The 9,964-nt window shown below is 38.2% G+C and overlaps 1 protein-coding gene and 1 long non-coding RNA gene across 2 annotated transcripts; both read right to left on the reverse strand.

Annotated features, from left to right (window-relative positions):
- Positions 1-428: 428 nt before the first annotated feature.
- Positions 429-4,528, reverse strand: LOC121745015 (probable galacturonosyltransferase 4). Its single transcript, XM_042138762.1, has 9 exons — positions 3,934-4,528; positions 3,746-3,780; positions 3,608-3,649; positions 3,371-3,497; positions 3,053-3,270; positions 2,408-2,640; positions 1,909-2,266; positions 1,189-1,764; positions 429-943 (listed from the first exon to the last, which is right to left on the reverse strand). Exons 1-9 carry the CDS (start codon positions 4,040-4,042, stop codon positions 668-670), a joined length of 1,974 nt encoding a protein of 657 aa, XP_041994696.1. The 5' UTR covers positions 4,043-4,528; the 3' UTR covers positions 429-667.
- A 3,273-nt stretch (positions 4,529-7,801) lies between these two features.
- LOC121744047 lies at positions 7,802-9,964 on the reverse strand. The gene is made up of 3 exons (XR_006038465.1): positions 9,068-9,964; positions 8,831-8,964; positions 7,802-7,863 (listed from the first exon to the last, which is right to left on the reverse strand). It is a non-coding gene; the product is annotated as an uncharacterized LOC121744047 (long non-coding RNA).

Consider the following 9,964-nt stretch of genomic DNA (forward strand, 5'->3'; position numbering starts at 1 on the left):
CGAAAAAAAAAATTGTCCGCCCCCTACCGGCGCGCCGCTCACCGCCGCGCTATAGGCCGGCACGCCTGTCGGCCCGGCGCACCTCGCCCGGCTAGTCGCTGATCGCCCTTCCACCCCAAAAAAAGCATCCGCACCGGGGCGGACGCTTCTCCCGCAAAAATGGATGCTCTAACCAGCCTGTCCACAGATGCAAGCCTTGTACTTGTGTATCATATTCAATTTATTACAAATAAATTGACAAACCAAATTAGAGGAGCATATATTCCTTGTCTCCCACTCCCAATAAATTCAACACCAGTCATATCAACACAATTCATATCAAATCTAGGGAGTTATCTCAGCTAAAACTCAAGAAAAACTAATAACTAAACACTAGAATTGAAAGATAGTCAACCAACCAAAATGGCAACATATAGGCACCATCAACAAACTCAAGCAAAAAATTAATATAAATTGGGATTTGGAAGAGGGCAGGGAGGGGAAGACTGCTCAATCATTTACAATACAAGTTTTATTTGAAGCACATCTGCAACAATCAAGACTTTAACAATGAATGGTGGAGATTCATATATATATCTAACGCCACTAACAAGATATGTTACTAACATCTCCGGCTTGGATTCGAAATGTTTCAAGTGACTGACCTGCAGCCTCGAGGACAGCAAACTTAAGGAGTGATATTGCACTCCCGCAAATACACTTGATCATAGTCCACGTATTTGGCCCAATAGTTTCTGAACTTTGGTATGCCTATCTCGAGCCATGGCTTCAGGTTGCCATTATAATGTATAACTGCTGCCCGCTCGATATCCTTCTGCACTACATTTGGGTTATAACCAAGTCCCAGAACATGCCAGGATTTCTCAAGAGCAAAAGTGCGATTCCAGAAGGTTATCAAACCGGGTGGCAAAGTCCCCAGCTTCCAAAGCAGCCTGTCGTGATTCTGAACAGCAAAAAGATAATGTAGCTTAGAATGAAAATAAAAAAAAGGATAAAATACAAGCTCAGTGAAGAAAAACAGGTATAATGCTAAAATGCTGATGATTGTCATGCAAATACATTTTCAAACTTTAACTAACCGACCACATTGCCACACTGTATACTTCAATTAGGAAAGCCCACTTATCAATTCAGAACAGAGATGATATCGAGCAAAGGTGTCACTAGCCAAACTACCAGATGTCTTACCAGGTTCTGCCATTTGTGATATACTTCTGTAATATTTTGCTTCCTCCATTCTTTCAGATCAAAGATATTCATCCCAAATGCCCAACCACAAGCGCGAGGACTAAATGTTTTTGAAATAAGTGGGTTTGAAAAATTGAGGTAACGATCAAACCGGTGGAAGCTCTGTCCACAGGTCTCAACAACACCAATTACTTTGTCCCTCAGATTTAGAGACCATATGCCAGTAAGATCCCTCTGCACCACAATGTCATCATCTAAGAATAAAACCTTGTCCAGCTTTGGGAAGATCTCTGGAAGATAAAAACGAAGATGGTTCATCATTGACAGGTACTTCGGATTTCTAAATTTAATGTTCGAATCAGATTCAGCATGTCGATTCTTGAAGTAATAATCAATCATGGTGGGAGAACCCAGCTGTCTAAGGACTGGACTGTAACTTGAATTCAACCATGTGAAGTCCTCAATATTCTGAACCTGAATGGTTGCACGGCCAGGAGGATTTGCCAAAAACCACATTTTCATTGCAGCAAAATTGAGTCTATCAGTCACAATATGGAAGACATGTTTTGATGGATCCTGGTCAAGACAGAAAATTTATCATTAGATTTTGAAGGATCAGTTGAACCATTTTCAACTACATTACAGATGAACAAGATTACTATTCTCTTCTTATTACTAGCATTACAAAAAGTAAAGCTTGTATTTTAAAGCTCTTTTTACCTTTGTGTGAGTTACCGATGAGTTTACAACCACTGCAGTGGCCAATACATTATCTGAAAACAATGCATAGTGGTATAGCTTGGGATCTTCAAGTTTTTCTTCATTCGGGAATCTACGTTGGGATGTGTTCAACATAAAATACTCTGTTGAAAGACGGAGAGGAAGACAATGAAGCCCCTTGGGCACTGTCTTGGCAGTTAAATGCGTCAAAAACAAATTTTGTTTCTTATGGACTCGAAGCTGCTCCTCAGCAGAATGCAGCATGGCACGAAGTTTCTTTACTGAGGAAGCACAATCTTCTTCCAATTGTTTTCCTTTTGAAAGTGTTTGATCCATCGCTCTCAACCTCTCTAAAGCACTAAACTCAACCAAAAACCAAAACAAGGAAAAATTAGAGGCTGCAAAAACTGAAAGCAAGGAATTTAACATGCTTCAGGCACAGGGCTTTGAGGCTTCCCAAAACTATCAAATCTGATATACATACAACAGTATAACTTACTTCTTTGGCAGCTCAGAATCCTTGGTGGCATCTCCAAGTACTTTCAGAACCTCCTTCATACGCAAGCGCAGGTCCCTTACAAATTGAGGATTGGTTCGAGTCACAGAGAGAGAAAGATAAAGCTTGGCTTGAATAAGTTGGTCCTTAAGATAACGTATACGAGCATCTGGAAATATCACCCGTTCATTCTGTTTCTCACTTCCAGTTTCTCTTGGATTATCTTTGACAACAGCCTGGGACATATGTTATAGATGTTTTAGTTTCTTAGAGAAACAATAGCATAGAAAGAAGTAAAATATAAAAACTTCATAAGTCAATTTGACCCGCTACCAGATGACAAAATATGCATACATATGCTTTTTCTACATCTCTAAACAAACTACCAATTGTTTAATGGTTATAAGAGAACAATCAAACACATGAGATTCAACCGACTGAAAGCCACAGCAAGATGATTCCAATAACTCCTACAATGTGACTAATCACTTGACGAAATAACTACCAGCTTGCCCAAAAGCCATAAATTGTGAAAATCCCTTCAAACAGGATGAGATAATTACAGAAGGTTAAAACCAAAAGCACACTAAAAGTATACGCCACTACTATTTCAACCAAAAAACCCCCAGCAGTAGATAACAATCTTACAGTTCTTTCTGGTGGCCTTTCCGATTTACCCTTGGAACGCCGGGAACCAATTTCTCTCTTTGCTTTATTCTGCTCAGCCTCATTTACTTTCTCAATCAATTCAGTCTCCCTTGTGTTTTCTTCCTTCTTCTCCAATGCAACCTCGTGCTCCTGATCAGTCACCTGCCTTATAGTATTCCCTCCACTGCCCAGATTGGATATACTTGAAATTGCATCCTCTGCAGATTATATGATTGATACCATAAGAATAATAAAACCATAATCCATCATTCAGTTCAGCAGGAAATTTGCAAGCCCGAATATGAGTTAAATACCAACCTTCAGCGAGTTGTCTATTGATATGAGCATTTTCTCCGGATGAAGCATTCGAGCCTTCTGAACTAGAATCGCCTAAATTCTCTGAATAAACTACACCCAGAGGTTCTTTCAACGCAGCAGCCGACTCCTAGCAGTTAGAGAGTTAATTACAGCAGATCAGGACAACAAAGATCTAAAATCACCATACAAACAATACACATCAAAGAAGTAAAGGAAAGAAATTCATGAATCCATTACCTGTGGTAGCACATTTAATGGTCTGACTTCACCAGCAAATGTCTAAAAAACAATAAATCCGAGAAATCAATACCCCTCTTCCGTGAAAACAAAAGGGCTAACAATACAACAAAATCCACAAGTGATTGATATACTTACAAAGGTTGAAACATCTTCTATAAATTCATTCCTGGCTGAAAATAGCAAAAAAAAAATATAAAAAATCAACACAAATTAATCAATAATGCAATAAATAAAAGAGATGCAGCATACCTATAATCTACTTAAAGAATATAACAAAAAGGGCTTAAATTGAAACTGTAATTGAAAGAAAGAGGGAGAATTACAAGAAGAGGAAGCGAGATACGCTCCAAGAGTGTTTGTGTACAGAACAATTGGAGCGAGAACGGTCACCGACAGCAAAAAAATCACAGACTTTCGCAGCTTTATCTTCATGATTAACCAAGGCTTCGAGTTCCAAGAAGGAATCTCGCGGTGAAACACATTAATACAACAACCCGGAAAAAAGAAATCAGGATTTTTCAAAAAAATTAGACCACAAATGGGATTCAAGTGGGCAATTTCAGGCTGAAAAATGTAAAATAAGGAAAACCCACTGAAAGATTAGTTTTGCAATGCGGATGAAAGAGAAAACCCAGAAATTTGTGTGTGGAATTGGGGCGGTTCTTGTGTTTGAAAAGCAGTATATATGTGGGAAGAATGTTCTTCACAGTAGCGGAAGAAACAGGCAACAAAGAAGCACTAAACTTGCATCGATGAATCAAATAAAGAATGAATCGACGAGTCCCCACAGTTGCAGAAGAAGAAGAAGGAGGAGGAGGAGGAGGAGGAGGAGGAGAGAATGGAAAAATGTGAATGGGTTTTGATAATGTCGATCTGAGTTGCGCTCCGTTGTAATGAATTTGTGTGGCGATGTTTCATAGTTTATTTTACTCTTCGCATTTATGCATTTGCTTTAGCTTAATTGTTTTTATCCGTAAATAATAAATTACTACTACTAATAAATGCCACCATCATCAATTGAATTTACGCTCATATTTTGGGGGTCAATTGTTTTGTTAATAGGAGTAGTTAAATTGTTTGAACTTAAATTAGTGTTGAATTTTAAAAATATATCAAAACGAAGAAACACGACAATCATTTCCATAATTCCATGTGATATTTTTTACCATGTTATACAAGTACAATAAGTCGGATCACTTTTACATAAAGTCTTTGAGCCTATATTTCATCATGTGACTAGTTGTATAAAATAAATTCACAATTAGCTTGAGTAGTTGAGTAGATATGAACAATTTTTCGAAATAAATTTTCTACTATTGGTTTAGTCATCAACTCTGACTTTCGTTATTTGATTTCTACAATATATAATTTGAATGACCGAAATCTGCGTTTCTTTACCTTAGTAAAGTTAAAGAATTATGAACTAAAACAATTAAAAATTGAACTGGCCAAGCTCAATGCAAGTTGAATCGCATCTTCCATCTTTTGTTTTGTTTAGTCTTTATCCTTTTATTTTGCGTGTATAATATCATTATTTATCTTATATCGACAGCTTATTTGAAATGAAATGTATCACTAATTAATTTAAAAATCATGACAAAAGTTCATTGCCAAATCTCATATAGATCAAATTATGGATAAGTAGTTATTCTAAATTTCTAGTAATTCCAATTTTTTTACCTTGTTTGCAATTTATTACCATTATTAGTTACACAATAATTTTTTTATCAATGAATATAAATCAGAAATTAGTAAATAAATTGCTTTTTTATCTCGTAGACGGCAGTTACAAAAGTACGTGAATATCAAATATACGGTACAATTAATGAAGACAGTATATATGTATGTCATTAATCACCCCATAAAATGACTTTGTAATTGTTGATTTATTGAGTAATTAGAGGTCAACGTTCTAATGAAATTTGACATAGTTTGAAATAGAAGTTTACAGTTAATAGCTCGAAATAGTATTTGTGGGTCAAGTTTAATGTTTTCGACTTCTAGTCTTTAAGATGACCACCAAATTGACCCCTTTTATCTTTCATAAATTGCCATTATTACTTGTTTCTCTAATTAATACTATCAAGGAAGAACGTATGAGTGAGTATGCAGTGATACTAACGTGTATTCTCAAGAAATCAATTAGGGCGACTAAAAGCAAAGGTTTTGGGTTGGAGCCAATCATGGCGTCACATTTAAATTTGTGTCTATTTATTTATCAAAAGAAGTCTAGGAATTGAACTCTAAAACATATTGCGGTGTTGTTTTTACAAATCCAGAAGCTTCAATATCCTGTAGTATAGGAGTACTACTTTTTTTATTTAATACTGTATTATTAAAAAATCAATAAAAAAATCCATAATTCGTGGATCTCAACTTCTAACGGTAGGAAACTACAGGATGAATTGTTTATAAAGACTGTTGTTAGTTTAATTCTAAAAACTAACTGCCCCTTCAAAAATTTTATAACTAACCGGATATTTTGCACTTGCTTTTTGTAGAGATTTGCCTCATGTATTTTCTCTCTGTCTCTCTCCTCACATCTCCCCTCCACGTATTTCTCTGTTGATTCCTCCCTTCAAAAATTCCATAATACTATTAAAGATCAATATCCCTTTCATTTATTTATCCTACAGACCATCGAAACTGAACAAAAAAGCTTGAAATTGCGTATAATTATTTATTTCGCAAATTCAAAATTCAAATAATTAAGAATTGGGTATATTAGTTTGATAGAAAATTGGGGGTGAATATGTATTTTGTCATATATGAATAGTGGAAAATGACATAATTTACCGCGAATGATTAAAATACCTAAACACAAGAGTATCCACTCGTATCTCATTAGTAAGCTGGTCTACAACCTATATATTATCTCAAATATGCATTGATTAGTTTCTAATACTAATCATTTTTTGTAAACGGCTAGTTTAAATGACATCTGGGATATGGGCCCATGAACCATATCAGCGTCCTAGGCAGCAATACCATATTTTTGCAACTTCTTTGCAATCTATACAAATCATGTAAGATTTCAACATCCAAAGATCAATTTTCTTAATATTTATGAGTGAACTTCAAAAACAGTTCCTAAATTATGAATTTATCTCGCCCATAGTCTCTGCACTTTAAAATTATCCTCAGACAATCCTGGATTAAGGGTTTATTTCAAAAATGGTCATTTTGCCCTTTTTTGAGGCGAAAATACCCTTTTGAGGGTTTGGGCATTTCGGTTATTTAACTATTTATGCTTTCTGAGTGTGTCAGCTCATTAATATCGTCTCTCTCGCCTATCACATTCTCTTTCTCTCATCGCATTTTTCTGTCAGCCGGCTCATCTACAAAGATTGCTAATATCGTTTCTTGCTCTTGCCTCATCAGCCTTGTATGTGCTGCTACTTTGCCAAGATTCTAGCTTGCTAGCAACACTCAAATCTGTGTTGTATAATTGCTGTAACTATGAAGAGAGGCCATGGACCTTGCTCCCTTTTATAAGTTTATTGTTATTCAAATTCAGAATGCTGTTACCATGACTGACAAGGTATATATTTCATACTACAAAACTGGATGTCTCTCTTTATTAAGTTAATTGTATTATTCATGTACTAGTATTTCACAAGCACTAATTTGACTCAGATGTGCATCACACTACGGAACAACCCCATTTTTCAGTAACTAATTTAACAACAATTTCAGCTGAATTTTCTATTAGAACTACGATTCTTGCAAAGCTGCATACAGATTGCAAAGAGAAAAGGGTGATGCTATCTAATTTACATGGCTGAAACAAGTGAAAAACTAGCCCCGAGTTACAAGCGATTTGGAGGTGAGTCCAGCTCCAAGCTCGAACCGAGATAAATACATGTGAACATTTCTAACAGATACACGACCCTAGTTTTGCCAGCAGAGATTCCTCCTACCTTTCTGTCACGCCCGCATTTTCTAAGGATAGAAAACACGGTTGATCGCGACTAGGGGAGGATTAAAGAAGCGGGGAAGAAAGGGGAAAACAACACAACTTGACCATAGCTCGAAACAAATTAGAATAGCTCGAATAAAAAATCAGAGTATCTCAACAATCAACAACTCGAAACAAATATTATCTTAACAATACTTGGCAAAAGAAACAATATTCAGCGGAAGCATCTCGAGAGTAGAATAATGCTATGTATGAAGACACAACATATTCCGAGCATTTGATAGACATTCTCCACTTTTATGCTCAACACCCACCGCGCTCGTCACCGCTCAACCTGCACATAGGGAAAATACATGCAGGGCTAAGTACTTGATGTACTCAGTGAACAAATGCCAAAACAATTTTATAAAAAGCAGTTATATCATGCCACCATTGAGTGACCTCGGGGTTTTAACTTGAAATGGCCCGAGTCACTAAAAATATCTCAAACACAACTTTCGACACATCCTCAAATCACTTTTCCTCATCATTTCAAACCACAACCATTTCTCCTTGAATTAATTAAGAAAATGTCATATCTGTTCTTTAGGGTGCCGTGTAAGGGGCCACTTTCCACAAGCACGAAAACCGGCCAACCCGTTCGATGACTCACGATCCTCATCGTGTACACTAGTCCGAGTAGGGACGCACCCTTGCTAGGACCCGAATTCGATTAAACTCATAGTAGGGACTCACTCCCCACTAAATAATCATCATCTCAACAACCTCAACCTCAACAACAACATCAACATCAATCTCATCAACATCAACAACATAATGTGAAACGAGAATGTGGCCGCAAACTCGATCACTAGACCGGCCGACCCAAAAGACGGCTCACGATCCCCATTGGTGTACACTAGCCTGAGTAGGGACTCACTCCCTAGTCAGACTCGAATTCGATTTCAATAGGTCTAGTAGGGACAACTCCCTTGCTAAACAAACAGATATGCATTTCTCAAAACAAAAACATGGCATGATATTCCCTTTGCAAACTTTATTTTCCTCAAAAACGTATTTGAGGCATAATTCATTTTTCTACATAGGTCGAGCATCATCTCACATCACATCAACAAGTCGAGCAATTCACAACCACTCAAAAAGCTATACAGCTCAACACAAGACAATCACTTTCACTTTAAGCACATAAATCACATAATCATGTAATAATCGCAATCACATGCATTTCGTCACATAAAATGCTGCTCAAACCAATATATTAAATCGAAAGCTCTTGAAAATACTTTAGTTCGAAAGCCCACCTCGTTTGCTTAAAAGCTTTAACTTGTGTTTCATTCCATCCTCGAAAAGCATGCGTGAAGTCCCCATTGATTTAAAGTGCTCGGCCCAATCTTCCATTCAATTAATTTGTTTCAACACAAATCAATTCCAACTCCTTATCAAAATAGTACCCAAATATTTTAATTAATGCATTAGGCCCAAAAATTAAAAAAAGGAAGAAATGAGTAACCAAAAAAATTGGAAAAGTTCCCACTCACAAATACACACATATACTCCATTCTTCCACTTTCACACCTCTTCCCCAAATTGCAATTGATGTACGAAATAGAATCCTTAATTTGCTTCTTTCTCTCTTTCGCTGGTTGTCGCCGGCAAAAACACAGCCCCACTGCCGCCAACGCCGCGACGCAGCAGGAGCTGCTGCTGCTCGCTAATTCACCCTTCCTCCGTCCAGCCTTCCCGATTCACTCCACGCCACAGGCCACTGCTCGCCGAGAAGATATGACGCTGCCGCCATGGTGCTGTCGGCGTAGTCGCCGGGTCAGCCGCTGCTGCTGTACAACCCCGTGCTGTCCGTCGTCCTTCTTCCGCGAAGTCACCGCCCCCGAACAGCCGTTGCCTCCCCGCTCTCAATTCCGGTCTGGTCTCTCCGTCGCCGCTGCCCCACGCTCCAAATTGCAGCGTCGTCGCCGCTTCTATCTCCTTCGCTACCTTCCTCACATCCCTGTTGTTACTGTATGCCGATAGCGTCGTCGCTGCTCGGTCTTCATTGCCGGCAACCCGCGCTCCTTACTTTTCCCTCAGTCAGATCGCAGCGGCTGCTGTCCGTCGCTGCCCGCTGATTCGCCCTTCCTCCGTCGCAGAACGCAGCTCCTTTCTTCCTCTCTGTTCTCCCCCAATTTCACGTCACATACATCACTTTCTCCCTCAATCTTACTTTTATCTTCTGAACAGTCGATTTCCTCATCTTCTTGAGTTGGATTATACTCCTCGTCTTCATCCACAATTTTCTTGTTGCAGAGAAACTTAAATGGGTGAAATCTGATTTGTGAAGAGAGTATTATAGAGGAAGGGGTGGTTGATAGATATGGGAGAGATTTAGGGAGTGGGGAGGGGCAGTTTCAACGTGGGAATGGGAGTGGGATTCGAATTCC

Source organism: Salvia splendens, chromosome 8 (assembly GCF_004379255.2).
Source record: "Salvia splendens isolate huo1 chromosome 8, SspV2, whole genome shotgun sequence".
Lineage (NCBI taxonomy): Eukaryota > Viridiplantae > Streptophyta > Magnoliopsida > Lamiales > Lamiaceae > Salvia > Salvia splendens.